Source organism: Salvelinus namaycush, chromosome 15 (genome assembly GCF_016432855.1).
Source record: "Salvelinus namaycush isolate Seneca chromosome 15, SaNama_1.0, whole genome shotgun sequence".
In the NCBI taxonomy this organism is placed as follows: domain Eukaryota; kingdom Metazoa; phylum Chordata; class Actinopteri; order Salmoniformes; family Salmonidae; genus Salvelinus; species Salvelinus namaycush.
Window position 1 is genome coordinate 29,005,455 of NC_052321.1, and position 16,377 is coordinate 29,021,831.

The following is a 16,377-nucleotide window of genomic DNA, read 5'->3' on the forward strand; positions in this document are numbered from 1 at the left end:
GGTGTCCACATACTTTTATATATAGTGTATATTTAAATAAACCAGATACTTTTAGACTTTTACTCAAGTGGTATTTTACTGGGTGTTTTTCACTTTGACATGAGTAATTTTCTATTAAAGTATGACAATTGGGTACTTTCCACCACTACTTGTGATGGTTGATGACACACCTACATTTTGGGTAAATGTGTGACCAATTCCCATAGGCAACAACTGCAGCTATTGGTTCTAGACAGTGGATGGTGTGCAATTTAAAATACTTAATTTGAGTTTCATATTTTTTTCTCTAATTACGTATTCTTGATTTAAACTCAGTTTTCTGGGGTCGTGCATTGGCTGTTCTTTGTTTGGTTTGAGGTCTGATACCAGATTTGATAGGCTATCCACGCTGTCACTCAAGCGCGCTATTCAAGCGGTTACAGGTTGTATGATGCTGTGTGTGAAATAAATAATGTGCGGCAGAGGCAGCAGGCGTTTGAGCCATGGAGGTGTACAGAACTTGTCGTCGCCGGAAGCATCTGTAACTTTTCTCTTCATGGCCGCGGCAACAATGTTTCTTTTTTGATTACTCTTCTTTTTCGATGTTCTTCCAGTCAGTTTACATGGGCAATGTAGCTTGAACATGTGAACGCGTTTACTTTGTTCTGCTCTTATGGAAGTTTTAGATTAATTTAGTCTAAAACTGGAGTCTGAACGCTATAATTACCCCCCAAAAATTGAATCCCTGTGACCTGCACTGGGTTTTTTACTTTTTTGATATAAAAGGCACTTTTTTGCGTCTTCGGAGTCTATATCGACGTGAAGATTTGTTATCGCTAGATCCCAAACAACGTGCGGTTTATGTTCGATGCCTCACGGCATTGTTCTGTCTCGACCGGGCATGTAAGGTCCCTCGAGCTGAGGAATGAGTGGCCGCGAGCAATCGGGCGGTGAACACTATTTTCGGATTTAAGAACTGGGTGGAATTATCTGAAGTTTCTGAACATGGATATTACAGTGTCAGAGTTGATGGGAAACTTCATGGATACGCCGCTGGTGGTGTGGGTAAGTGAATGTTCACTGAGCAAGTGCTATGGCGGATAATAATTTAACTCGGTGTCCTGCTAACCTGCTCTTGGCCACTTTCATTTTTAAATATCCTTGCCCATCTCCTACTCCTAATGACATATTTTAAAAAAATAACGTTTTTTTCTTTCAAACATACAGTAGCAGACTGGTAGACCTGTTCGTTTACATTATTTATTTACTGTTTAGCGTTAATCTTTGCTGTAAAGCCAGGATGTCTGACATTTTCCCAACAAGCCAACACCTTTTATTGTGTTTTATTCCTATGGTCTATGGGTTTTATTGGCATGACCTACTATTATTCCCTAAAACTTGGAACCCGACCTTTCATGAAACTGAGCAAGAGCCACGCCAGCTGTTCACACAACCTCTAGCCTGCATTTTGTATCTAGTCCATGAGTGCCAATATTGGTCTATCACAGAGCCATGCCTGTTAGGTCATTGTACTTTGTCTCCATTTTTATCATCACACAAGTCAAGGGAATCATAATGGTGTTGGTTGAACTTGGTGTCACTAGAGTAGAAAGATGAGGACTGGTTCAGAAAACTGTAGCCTGATGGTATAACTTTTGACAACTCCCCTCTGTGTATGTTTAAATGTAATGCATGGCTACATGGATATATGGCATGACAATGGTAGAAGAGTTGGCTACAGCACATAGCCTGGTGACACTGTGTATGAAGGCCTATGGCTAAAGCACATACAGTATGGCATGAGGCAATGGCTACAACATTGCACAGTATGTCACCATTCTATGGATACAGTACACACCATGGTACCAGGCTATGCCTTAAGCACATACAGTATGGCACCAGGCTATGGTGGGGGGGCTGATCCCCCTCATCCTGCCCTGATGTCCTGTTTGGCCAGTCGGCTGGGCCTCAGCCGCTGGCTGCTTGTTCCGCTCTAACAACTCTCTACCCTCCGGTCTTTGTTTCGCTCACTGGGCTTCGTCCTCTCTGCTAGCCCTGACTCACCTCTAGGAGGACCTCCTGGTTCCTAGATCTAGAGCCTAAATATCTTGACATGCTCACAAAGTCGTAGACATTTATTAATTGAGAGTATAAAACTTGCATTGACATCTGTCAGAGCAGGAAACGTCTGTGTATTCTTGGAAACCGAAAGCACTAACACCCAGGTGTGGCCAATCTCTTCATAGGTGAGCTGAGCTCTTTAGAGTAATCCAATCCTGTCTGCCCTTTTCTCCTCCCTTTTCTCCCTCTCCCCCTCTCTCTTCAGGTGAAGACCTTTGGACCCCTGGGCTCTGGCTCAGAGGACAAGCTCTCCATGTTCATGGATCTGGTGGATGGTGTCTTCCTGCACAAGATCATGACACACATGTGAGTGGACATAAACGTGTGTGTGTGTGAGTGCATGTTAATCTGGCAGCTGTTTTGTGGCCTCAATCTATCTCCTTTCGTAACCACATCCTGGCATGGTTTCCCCTACTGGTATCCAACTGTGTTCTGACATCCTCCCCATGCCTTCATGGCTCACTGACTGGACTCACTCACTCTTTCAGCTCCTTTTCTGCCCCTCATGAGTCAATGTGATCCTAAAGTCTCTCTCGCTCCTTCCCTTTCACTCGCTTTTTCTCGCGCTCTCGCCTGCTTTTCATGAGTCAATGTGATCCTAAGGCTGCGGTTATATCTGCACAATGTGGCTGTCTGTTTGGTTAGCACTGGGAGGCCTCTCAGAGCTCTTGAGCTCAGATGCATTCAGTCTGTCTACTGAAAACAGTGAACACAGCCATTATCTCACTGCTGGAAATAATGTATGTGAAAATATTAAAGAAGTGTATATATAATTTTTTCCATAATGATTGTGATAGTTGTCTCTGACACAGAAAGGGTTGCTCGTCTCACAAAATGACTGCCCAGATATCATCTGACAAATCTGACATGGCTCAGGCTAGGTCTTTCTCTAAACTGTCTCAAGTTTCTGAACCATTTCCTGTGCTCTGTCACTTCAAAGGAAAGTGATGTGCCCTGAATGGCAGGCAACCCAGTCGCAGTCAATGACTTAGTTTAAGAAACTCCCTCTAATGCTGTGACTTGTTTCTGAAATCAGCTACAATTTTCTCTCATCTCTTGCTCTCCTTCAATTATACTCTTCTCTCCTCTCTCCCTCACTCTCTAACTGTGCCTAGCGTCTGTCTCTTTGTGTTGCCCCCAGCTGTGCTAACCATACAGTCCCCTCCCGCTCCCTCCTCCCGCCCCTCCCTCTCCCCCACCCCCCCCCCCCCCCCCCCCCCTAAGTCCTGTCCTTTAACCTACTTTCCCCTGACTAGCTGCTCCTGCTTCCCCTGGCCTATCTGTCTTAATGAGGGGCTTTAAATACTGTATGCTCCTCAAACAAAGACAATATTATTATGCACAGGACAAGGGGACAGAAAACAACCCCCGCCAGGACAATGAGTGGTGTAATTCTGCTATGCATGATTTAGCCATGTAAATAAGTCCATATGACATCACTGGTATGTCTAGTAATTATCATACACAATATATAAAAAAGTATGTAGACACCTCTGAAGCGCGTAAGAAATCTTCTGTCCTCGGTTGCAACGTCACCACAAGAACTGTTCGTTGGGAGCTTCATGAAATAGGTTTCCATGGTTGAGCAGCCGCACTCAAACCTAAGATCACCATGCGCAATGTCAAGCGTTGGCTGGAGAGGTGTAAAGCTCGCCACCATTGGACTCTGTAGCAGTGGAAACACGTTCTCTGGAGTGATGAATCCCGCTTTACCATCTGGCAGTCCGACAGAAGAATCTGGGTTTTGTGGATGCCAGGAGAACGCTACCTGCCCGACTGCATAGTGCCAAATGTAAAGTTAGGTAGAGGAGGAATAATGGTCTGGGGCTGTTTTTCATGGTACGGACCAGGCCCCTTAGTTCCATTGAAGAGATCTTAACGCTACAGCATACAATGTCATTCTAGATTATTCTGTGCTTCCAACTTTGTGGCAACAGTTTGGAGAATGCCCTTTCCTGTTTCAGCATGACAATGCCCCCATGCACAACGCAAGGTCCATACAGAAATGGTTTGTTGCGATCGGTGTGGAAGAACTTGACTGGCATGCACTGAGCCCTGACCTCAACCCCATCAAACACCTTTGGGTTGAATTGGAACGCAGACTGCGAGCCAGGTCTAATTGTCCAACATCAGTGCCCAACCTCACTAATACCTTGTGGCTAAATGGAAGCAGGTCCCCGCAGCAATGTTCTAACATCTCATGGAAAGCCTTCCCAGAAGAGTGGAGGCTGTTATAGCTGCAGAGGTGGGACCAACTCCATATTAATGCCCATGATTTTTGGAATGAGATGTTCGAGCAGTTGTCCACATACTTTTGGTCATGTAATGACACAATGACACGGCATACATGTAGACTGGTGTCATTGTTTTGGCCTGCTTTCATACAGCATAGTTTGAAGGTTATTAACTTTGTTTTTCTTGTTGAGAAAATACACAGGTGTATTTGGATCTTTTTGGTTACAATCATATAGCCTAGGTCCTCTATGGTTGACTTCTGGCACCCTTAGATAGGCACACATGTGCACACACAAGTGTCTGAGCTGTTTACGTTAAACCTCTACCACAGATGAGTGGATGGCTGGAATCTTCCAGGCCATAAGTGCCAGCAGCAGAAGTCTTCTAAGTATTTCTCTCTCTCTCTGTGTGTGTCTCTCTTTGAGGGTACACACTGTGGTTAGAGACCCCCCTCTGGTTGTTCCAGATACACTTTATTATTTTCATGGAAATGTTTCTCCAATACTCAAGCCTGGGCCTGCTCTGGGCATGTATTCTAGTAGTTCTGATATAGGATCAGGCTTTATCTTTTAGATGCAGTGCATTTGGAAAGTATTCATACTCCTTGACTTTTTCCACATTTTGTTCCGTTACAGCCTTATTCTAAAATGGATTAAATATCAAATGTTCCTCATCAATCTACACACAATACCCCATAATGACAACGTCGAGGTACAGATCTGGGGAAGGGTACCAAAAAAATGTCTGCAGCATTGAAGGTCCCCAAGGACACAGTGGCCTTCATCATTCTTAAATGGAAGACGTTTGGAACCACCTAGACTCTTCCTAGAGCTGGCCGCCCAGCCAAACTGAGCAATTGTGGGAGAAGGGCCTTGGTCAGGGAGGTGACCAAGAACCCGATGGTCACTCTGACAGAGCTCCAGAGTTCCTCTGTTGGGATGGGAGAACCTTCCAGAAGGACAACCATCTCTGCAGCACTCCACCAATCAGGCCTTTATGGTAGAGTGGCCAGACGGAAGCCACTCCTTTGTAAAAGGCACATGACAGCCCGCTTGGAGTTTGCCAAAAGGCACCTAAAGGACTCTCAGACCATGAGAAACAAGATTCTCTAGTCTGAATAAACCAAGATTGAGCTCTTTGGCCTGAATGCCAAGCGTCACATCTGGAGGAAACCTGGCACCATCCCTAAGTTGAAGCGTGGTGGCATCATCATGCTGTGGGGATGTTTTTCAGTGGGAGGGACTGGGAGACTAGTCGGGATCAAAGGAAAGATGAACGGAGCAAAGTACAGAGAGAGGTACTTGATGAAAACCTGGTCCAGAGCGTTCAGGAGTGGTCCAGCCAGAGCTTGGACTTGAACCCTATCAAACATTTCTTTAGAGATCTGACATTAGATGTGCAGCGACTCTCCCCATCCAACCTGACAGAGCTTGAGAGGATCTACATAGAAGAATGGGAGAAATGCCCCAAATACAGGTGTGCCAAGCTTGTGGCGTCATACCCAAGAAGACTTCAGGCTGTAATCGCTGCCAAAGGTGCTTCAGCAAAGTACTGAGTGAAGTGTCTGAACATTTCTTTTTTTTATATACATTTGCTAACAATTCTAAATGTTTTTTGCATTGTCATTATGGAGTATTATGTCTAGATTGAGGGGGAATAAAAAATATATATATAAAATATTTTTTTATTTTAGAATAAGGCTGTAATGTAACAAAATGTGGATAAAGTCAAGGGGTCTGAATACTTTCCGAATGCACTGTAATAATTTATACGATTATATGGACAGGGCGAGCGGTGAACCTAGATCAGCCCTCTAACTCTAAAAGGCTTTTTGGATACAGGGCTCACTCTGCTTTCTCAGCCAGCCAGTGAGAACTGGGAATGGCCATGTCGGAAAGCTATACATTTAGAACTAAAGGCAGCTAGTACACAAGTTTACCTTAATAAAAAAACTATTCCTTGTTTTTAAACTAAAGCCCTTTCAGAGACCTACTGGAATACTGGCCCAAGCTTGGCAACATTTGCATGGTGTGCCCACAAAACATATGTAAATGAGGTTAGCACAAACAACACTTATCCAGACCTTGCCCTCAAAACAGCCAAGCCTAGCCAGGAAAATGGGCTCTGTGGTAAATGGAACCTTATAGGTCTCTGGTCAAAAGTAGTGCACAGAAAGTATTCACACCCTTTGCCTTTTTCCACATTTTGTCTGACAGTCTGCATTTAAAATTGATTAAATTGAGATTTTGTGTTACTGGCCTACACACAATACCCCATAATATCAAAGTTGAAGTATGTTTTTAGATTTTTTTTATTTTTATAAATGAATGAAAATGTGAAATGTCTGTGTGCAATAATAGTGTTTAACATGATACAATTATCTGTAAGGTCCCTCAGTCGAGCTGTGAGTTTCAAACGCAGATTTAACCAATAAAATAAAGCAGACATTGAATATCCCTTTGAGCATGGTGAAGTTATTAATTACACTTTGGATGGTGTATCAATACACCCAGTCACTACAAAGATACAAGGGTCCTTCCTAACTCAGTTGCTGGAGAGGAAGGAAACCGCTCAGGGATTTTACCATGAGGCCAATGGTGACTTTAAACCAGTTAGAGTTTAGTTGCTGTACTGGGAGCAAACTGAGGATGGATCAACAACTTTGTAGTTACTCCAAAATACTAACTAAATGACCAAGTGAACAGAAATTAGCCTGTACAGCATAAAAACAATTGTCTACTTTCCAACAGACCCTGGAGTCATTCACCTTTCAGCAGGACAATAACCAAAAACACAAGGCGATGTCTACACTGGAGTTGCTTACGACATTAAATGTTCCTGAACATGTATTTACTCGGGTGTGAATACTGATGTAAATTATATATTTGTATATTTCATTTTCAATACATTTTGTTACACTTCTGAAAACGTGTTTTTACTTTGTTATTATGGGGTATTGTGTGTAGATGGGTGAGGGGGGGGATCTATTTTGAATTCAGGCTGTAACACAACAAAATGTGGAATAAGTCAAAGGGTATGGATACTTTCTGAAGGCAAATAGGGTGTCATTTCAGACGCAAACCCGGTCTCAATGCAAACACTCTGGACTCATGTCAGACTATAACTAGTCCAATGTCCACTGACTGTTTACCGAACAAGTACACTAGTTCTGTGACCACCATATTTAAATGTAGTCCTGTTGATCAACTCTATGTATTTCAAGGGTGTTTTCACATTTCTGGTTGGCTTTGTAGATTGAACCCTCTCCTCTGGAGACCTGTGTGTGTGCTTCCAGCTTGTGTAAGGGGACAATGCTGTTCCTGAAAGCCATGTGCATCCATAATAATACATCTGTCAACCAAACAATTGGGTATTCTTGGCCTACTTGTTTCGAGGAAAGAATATCACGTCTGTGTGTTCTGAATAAGCACCATATTATATATGCCGTTCCGCTCTAAAGTGTAGGCTAATCCCCAACAGTAATCTATTTTCCTTTTTTTCTGTGTGTGTGGATATTTGGTTAAAGCAACTCATTCACTAGAGTTGGTCTACAGTACATACAAATGTAGCCTGAAATAGGAATTTATAGGATTATGTACATAATAGTTGTACGTCTCGCATGCCAGACTAAACGCTTCCTAACCGAAACAGTTCCTTAGAGTTCATGCATATATTATGTCAACATTTTGTGTTTTGGACTTCGGTAAGGGTTTTTTCGGCTGTCTTGGATTCATTCTTAGATTAATTCTGACTATTTTGAGAAATGGGCTACAGCGTCTCAAAATGGACAAACAGTACTATTGCTCCTTTTTTCCCTAATTTTTCAAGTGATGGTCTTGTAAGGGAGTATGCAAGCACACTCCTTCGGTTCGGCTAGCAGAGATTGGCTAGGCGCCAGCCGAACTGAAGCATGCTGACGCCTTAAGCAGCTGTTCAAAGAAAATATAGTCAATATAATACTCGGTAAAGGCTGCTGTTTTTTCTATTTTTGTAGTTCATGTACTTTACTACAAAAATATTTTTTCATGTGATGTCTTTTCTTATCCAGAGACCCCAGCCCCACAAATCAGAGAGTGAATAAGAATGTGAATAATGATGTGAACCTACGAATCCAGAACCTCAACATTGTGATAAGGCACATCAAGAACTACTACCAGGTGAGCTCAGTTCTGTCTATCCACTTCCTGCTCACTCATCTCACGTGCCTTTTTTAAAATTTCCTAACCACTTTGAATGCTGCTCACCATATCAAATTATAGCTACTTACTAATGCACACCTCATACTCATTTACACCTCCTTCACGTGTAGAGCCAGGAGATGTGTAGTCTCTGATCTTGGTGATCAGACAGCAGCTGGTGTGTGAGAGCATCCTGGGGATTAGACATGGCTTCTTGGGTGTGGTGGTTATCCCTAGAGGGATGTTTCTCTCATTGTTTTGTCTGCTGTCCTTACACTGACATCTCAATTATCAAACAATTACTAATACATGATGTCCTCTGTTTTAATTAGTTAAATGTTCTGGTGATAATCCTGTTGCAATATTTTTGGAAGGTAGAGGTAGGTCAGTCATGAATGACAATTAGCCTATATCAGAAACCAACAGTAGTCTTATCTTTTCTAGGTTACTGTAGGTTTCATCTCACAACCTGTAATTATAGTAATCTGGGAAAATGAATGCTTCCCCTCACACTATCTTTAGATGGAGTAGGCTAGTAGTGTTTTATTATGAATCATGATCGCTCGTCCTCCCGTGGAAAGCTTTAGAAGAAACTATGCCGACCTTGTTATTCCACTGTAATTGAGTTGGTGAAATCCACTACACACACGGTGAGACAGTGGAGAGCGACCCAACTGTTCTGGCTGACCTCTCTCAACACATTCCTTCTCTGTTTCCTCGGTTTCCCAACTACAGACGTCACACACTCCATTCAAATGCCGCCCTTGGCTGTAACACACCCACAGTCCATTCAAACACTTTCCGACCCTGCCGCTGGCTGCCCCGCCAGGTCCAAAGTTTCAAATCTGTGCCCGCTTTGTATGTTTATGGTGTTACCTGCTTCAGTTGTTCACACCGAACTAAGCAGTGTTGTGTTATCACCCCAAATACTGTATGGAGGTTAGCCTCGTCTCCCTCTTTCAGTTTTACTTTCACACTCTGAATGTAAGAGGCTATTCCCATTGAAGAGCGTTCAATTCACATTAGCAATGGGAATGTCACGAGGTGAGAGACAGTCCGGGACGTTCTTGTTTCGCAGTTAAAATGTACCGTAAATGTCACAGTAGCCACTAGCCAGTAGGCTAGCTAAGCATGCAAACTATTCACCTAGCTAACGTTATGCAAGCAACCTTTCATGCATCTACCGTATTCAACTCTTGATTAATGTGATAAAAACATATTACACTCTTCAATAATGCAACAATTCACAAGCATGTGCCAACATTTCAATGGATTATTTTCTCATCATGCACATTTAATTTAGCTGCAAGACAAATAGCCAATGGCACAGCTGCTAGCTAGCTAACGTTAGCTAACATCAAGTAGGCCAAACTTCAGCATAGCAAAAATGTACGTTTACATCTCTAATATGAATATAAAAGTACAGTAACTGTATCGGTGTGATTCATATTATACAGAGCTAGGTAGCAAGATTAACAAAATGTCTACATTCTCCTCACACATAGCTGCGCTGTGTTATGCATGATAGTTTATCTATGTTTCCATACTCAATGTTACAGGGTAGCTTATACAAAACGCTGCCGTAGTAAGAAAAATCCAACCTGCTCTTGGCTATACTTTCTTTGTTCTCGATTTGGGGAAAAAGGTTATATAAATGTATGTGTTCAGTTGCAAGTGGTGCAACAAATTTGAGGTGGCGTTCAAGATGTGAGAAATTCGCAAGTTTTAAAGTAAGTCAATTTGAAAAGAGCCTCATTCTCTAATTCTTCTGTTTGAAAGTAGATTTTGTGAGCTTAGTGGTTGGTTATAGTTGATAAAGCAATAGGAAACCTAGATGGTGCCACTGCAGTGTTTTTAATTAGTTGTGTGACTGAAGAAACTCAGTAGCCCTTGTGACGTGCACATGCACTGGCAGGGAGGCCCCTTTCATTAGGTAGATAGGCTAGGTCTGAGCCTAGGACACACACAATGCCGGGAGACAATGCCAGTATCGCATTATTCATTAGTACCGTGGCAAGGAAACACAACACGAAGCGGATTTAACTTCTTTAGGAAAACTACCTTAATTTTGGAAACATTTTTTCATCCAGAGTCTTATTTTCCAAGCGAAAGCACACACTATTTGACATGCAGCAGGTTTTTAAATAACCAAAGAGTTTGGTCTGCTTCGTGTTTTAATTTTTACACACACACACGAGGCTAATGAGTAACAGAGCTGTGTGTTCAGATCAGGGACTCGCCTTCAATGTGAGTAGACTCACCAAGCCACATGGAAACTCAAAGGTTTCCCGTGTAAAGTTTTGCCATTTTCAGTTAACTTTTTCGCTTTGTATTGAACGTTTAGAGTCAGATCCACGTGGTTGAGAGTCAACACTATAGGGCTTGATGGAGTAGGGTTCATATCTCTCTCCCCTGGTCTCTACAGAGGTTTCTGTCTGATCTAATAAATGATCGCCAGTGGAGGGGTGGAGAGATGTCTTCCCAGGTCCTGCTCCAACCCTGCTGTGGGAGTCTAGAGGCGGGGGGGGGGGGGGGTTCACCACCCCTCCCTTCCCTCCTGACCAAGAATCAAGAACAGATGTGTTGTCTTTGCCTGGCCTGCCCTGTGGTCATCTGCCTCCCCTGTAGCCTACATATGTATAGTAGGGAGAAATGTGGGGGAGGTGGCTGGTGGTGTTTGATACTGTAAAGCCCCTCCAGGCGCCAGCTCCCTGAAGGCCTGTTTTAAGATTTCCGGGCCGTGCTAACAAACGGTTAGCTTTGGTAATGCATTAGGCCTCTCACTTTAGATTAGCCTCGTCTGTTGTTTTGTTTTCTAACTAAGTCACTCCAGGCCATGTCCTGGTTCACTAACCCCTCGGCACTCTGACCGCTAATGTCTAATTTCCCCTCAATCAGGCAGTTCTTGTTTAACACAGATATCACTGGTTCGTGTGTATGTATGTATGTGTGTGCTCGCAATGAATCTACTCTCCATTTGTTTCAGACGACTGATCGTATTAGTCCCAGTTGGGTTCTGTCCTTTACTCTTTAGCTAACTGCTGTCACACAGAGTTAACTCACTTTGTCAAGCTGGATGGTTGTGTTCTGTTCCTGCCCCCAGCCCAGCAGTGTTGCTGGTCGGTTGTCTTCTGATGCGTTATTATAGTTTGGTTGATTTGCTATGCAGTATGCTGATTACCATATATTAATGTAGATCGATCAGTGTCGTTGACATTTAACCTCAGGTTCCCATCAACCATTGCACAGATCTGTTTTGTACTTTACCATGATTCAATATTGACCCTGACGTTTGATCTAGATTAATCCATGGCAATCCGCATAGCAAACCAACCAAACACCCTTTAGCTACCATTGAATGATCATGCAGCTCTCTGGTTGTAGGTCTCTCCCTCCTTCCCTACCAACCGCTCACCCCCTCAGGGTGTGCATGTTAGTACAGTAAGGGCTGGACGATGTGATATGATCACACAATTGACCATTGAAAAGAAGTTATGATCACACAAACATGCCCAGAAGGCCTGGCTAGATAAGATATGGTGAGCGTTGCAGACTAGCCTGTTGTATGTGTGAGCCACCATCTAAGAAAAACACTATGTAGGGAATAGTGTGCCATTTGGGTTGCAGTCAAAGAAGTTGTAGTTAGATGAATCCTCAGCAGGATGTTGCTGTAGGAGGGTAGTATAGAGCACCCCACAGCTTTGGAACCACTAATCTAAGGCACCAATCGTCTCTGTGTGTGTGTGTATTCGTCACACAGGAAATTCATTTGATATTGAGTTAAACTGAAAACAGTTTCAAAGCTTTGCCAAACACAGCTCAAAACTGACAAGCTTATAGAAAGCATGGCCTAGAAGGCAGTGTTACAGTCCGCCACACCAACCCCCAACTATACAGTACAACCTGGCAACTGGACCAAAAAGTATTATTTCCTTACCTTTCATCTGGACCCTATGCTGTTATAAAATATTTGAGTCTTGTACCTTTAAGGATTGATAATACGTTTAAAACACCAGTTTACAAGTGAAAAGACCAGCCATTTTGTGTGTGTGTTTGTAGAATGAATGTGTGAGACTATTTCTGCGTGTCACAAGGGATGGGGTACTCCTGGTGGCATCCAAACCAGGATTAACAATAACTGCCAGATCTAATACTGGTTTAATACATATACCAGCTTAGCCTGGATTTCAGTCTAAACCTAAAGCATGTCTCACATTTGCTTGCTTAAGCCACCCAGACTGTTCTGGCAGTGCCCCAATTTCATCCAGGGATGGGAGACGGATGTGAAGATATTATGATGACTCTCATCCCATTGAGCCCCATACACAGTACTACACACTGTAGGTCAGAGACAGCAGGCAGGGCCCCTATTCACTCACAGGGATCATCTCTGTGTCTGCATCCCCCGACTCCCCCCTTATATACTCTCCCCAAATTAGATTAGCTCCCAAATAACAATCTCTGTGCGCTGCACCATAAAGCGTCCTACCAAAACCTGGACAATGGGGACACGGGGGGGGAGGGGTGACATTTTTTGGTTCCCTCCTCCTCACCCCGGCTATTGTCTGGAGAGTCAGGGCACTCCACCCCACCTCACTGTAACATGACTCCTTCATTCTCAGATGTGTTACAGGAGAACTGTGTTGTCAGTCAGGACACAGCTCTCAGATCCTGCTGTATTATGCCTCAAGTACCTTCTATCCATCACCTGTGCTTTGTGTAGTTTGGTATGTGTGGTGCTCCTATAACCCTGCAAATGGACCTATATATGGCACAGGCATACATCTTTTGAATGCAGCCTAGTCTAGCTTGCAAAGTCATTAAGCAGATGGTTTTTGGCTTGGGTCTGTCTGTCTAGATTGGGCAGTGTGGAGTCTATTGCACTGCATTGCCGCTGGGGTTGAGGCATGGGGTACTCTGATTTGGCCTCCCGGCTCTCCTCTCTTCTATTTTCCCAGAGGTGTCCAGTTTCTTCACTGTTCACTGTTAGCAATGGAATTCAGCTGTAAAGCTCTAGAGACTAGCACAAGAGCCACAGGCATTCCCATTCTCCTTTCTTTTGTTCTCTCATCTCTCCTTTCGTCCTATTCCTTTTCCTACCTAGCACACTTGTTTCCGACGTAGCACACTCTTGCTCGCTCTCACTCTCCCTGTCCAAGTCTTTTCCTGTCTTTTGTTGTTACCTCTGAAGCCTGGATGTGTGTGGCTCCCCACCCCCCAGTGCAGGAAACCCCCTCCTGAGACCGCTGCCATGGGAAACAAAAACAAGGCCTCTGACTTATTTAATTTTGAGCTCTTGACATTCTCTCACTGATGCCTGTGCCCTAGATGAGGAGCACCATTCCCAGTCCTAGTGTTTTGGCCATTCTGACCTTTGGCTGGCGTGTCGTTTACCTGTATGTGGTGGTTGCCCTGTGGTTCAGTGGCTTATCAGCAGAGGAAAGGCTGACCTTTGTTTACGCTGACCCTCAACACGGAGGCCCCTCAGGGGTGTGTGCTTAGTCCCCTCCTGTACTCCCTGTTTACCCACGACTGCGTGGCCACGCACGACTCCAACACCAACTTTGCTGATGACACGACGATGGTGGGCCTGATCACCAACTAGACCTGGCAGTGTGGTGCCAGGACAACATCTCCCTCAATGTGGGCAAGCCAAATGAGCTTATCGCGGGCTACAGGAAACTGGGGGCCAAACACGCTCCCATTCGCATCAACAGGGCTGTAGTGGAGCGGGCCGAGAGCTTCACTTTCCTCGGTGTCCACATCGCTAAGGATCTATAATTGTCCAAACACACCAAGACAGTCATGAAGAGAGCACAACAGTGCCCCCCCCCCCCCCCCCCCCGAAGGCTGAAAAGATTTGGCATGGGCTCTCAGATCCTCAAAGTTCTACAGCTGCACCATTGAGAGCATCTTTACTGGCTGCATCACCGCTTGGTTTGGCAACTGCTCGGCGTCTGACCGCAAGGCGCTACAGAGGGTAGTGCGTAGAGGTCAACCGATTACTCGGAATGGCCGATTTTTAATTAGGGCCGATTTCAAGTTTTCATAACAATCGGTAATCGCCGTTTTGGGACACCGATTATGGCCGATTACATTGCACTCCACGAGGAGACTGTGTGGCAGGCTGACTACCTGTTGTGCGAGTGCAGCAAGGAGCCAAGGTAAGGTGCTAGCTAGCATTAAACTTATCTTATAAAAAACAATCAATCTTAACATTGTCACTAGTTAACTACACATGGTTGATGATATTACTAGTTTATCCTCTTTGGGATAGGGGGCAGTATTTTCACGTCCGGATGAAAAGTGTGCCCAAAGTAAACTGCCTGCTACTCAGGCCCAGAAGCTAGGATATGCATATAATTGGTAGATTTGGATAGAAAACACTAAAGTTTCTAAAACTGTTAAAATTATGTCTGAGTATAACAGAAATTATTTGGCATGCGAAACCCAGAGGGCAAACCATCCAGGGGGAAAAAAAATTGAGGTGACTGTTTTCTATGGGAATCTAGATTTGAGGTACCTGGTTGCAGTTCCTATGGCTTCCACTAGATATCAACAGTCTTTAGAAATTGGTTGATGTTTTTCCTTTGAGAAATGAAGAAGTACGGCTGTTCAGAATGAGTGTCAAGCCAAGTGTACTCTTTTGTTTGGTGCGTGCTCCAGGTCACGTGCTCCACGTTGATTTTATCCACTATTGAACACAGTATATTCCGTCTTCAATTTGATAGATTATTTATGTTTTAGGATACCTAAGGATGGATTAGGAAAGTTGTTTGGAACAAATGTACAGGTAACTTATTAGATAATTTGTAGTCATGTTGGGCGAGTTGGAACCGGTGTTTTTCTGAATCAAACGTGCCAAATAAATTGACATTTTGGAGATATTAAAAGGAGTTTATCTAACAAAAGGACCATTTGTGATGTTTCTGGGACATATTGGAGTGCCAACAGAAGATCTTCAAAGGTAAGGCATGAATTATATCATTATTTCTGACTTTGTTGTCGCACCTGCTTGGTTGAAATATGATTTTCATGTGTTTGTATGGTGGGGTGCTGTCCTCAGATAATCGCATGGTTTGCTTTTGCCGTAAAGCCTTTTTGAAATCTGACACTGTGGCTGGATTAACAAGAAGTTAAGCTTTAATTTGGTATATTGCACCTGTGATTTTATGAAAGTTAAATAGTTCTAATTTATTTTGAATTTCGCGCTCTGCAATTTCACCGGGTGTCGTCGACACGTTCTGCTAGCGAAACGTCTAGCCGTAACAGGTTATCGTGCTTGTCCTGCGTTGCATAAAATCCATGCGGTGTCTGTTAATTTATCATTGAATCACAGCCTACTTTGCCAAACAGGTGATTTAACAAGCGCATTTGCGAAAAAAGCATTCGTTGCACCAATGTGTACCTAACCATAAACATCAATGCCTTTCTTAAAATCGATACACAAGTATATATTTTTAAACCTACATATTTAGTTAATATTGCCTGCTAACATGAATTTCTTTTAACTAGGGAAATTGTGTCACTTCTCTTGCGTTCTGTGCAAGCAGAGTCAGGGTATATGCAGCAGTTTGGGCCGCCTGGCTCGTTACGAACTGTGTGAAGACCATTTCTTCCTAACAAAGACCATAATTAATTTGCCAGAATTTTACATTATGAAATAACATTGAAGGTTGTGCAATGTAACAGCAATATTTAGACTTATGGATGCCACCTGTTAGATAAAATATGAAACGGTTCCGTATTTCACTGAAAGAATAAACTTTTTGTTTTCGAAATGATAGTTTCCAGATTTGACCCTATTAATGACCTTAGGCTCGTATTTCAGTGTGTTATTATATTATAATGAAGTCTATGATTT

The 16,377-nt window shown here is 43.4% G+C and overlaps 1 protein-coding gene across 1 annotated transcript in view; it reads left to right on the top strand.

The window, feature by feature from the left end:
• The first annotated feature begins 475 nt into the window (after window positions 1-475).
• LOC120060405 (protein Daple-like) overlaps window positions 476-16,377 on the top strand; it is an 84,227-nt gene continuing 68,325 nt past the window's right edge. The window contains exons 1-3 of the mRNA XM_039009710.1: window positions 476-1,044; window positions 2,306-2,406; window positions 8,384-8,492. Coding sequence (XP_038865638.1) covers window positions 985-1,044; window positions 2,306-2,406; window positions 8,384-8,492 — 270 coding nt within the window. The 5' untranslated portion in view covers window positions 476-984. The remainder of the gene's footprint in view (window positions 1,045-2,305; window positions 2,407-8,383; window positions 8,493-16,377) is intronic.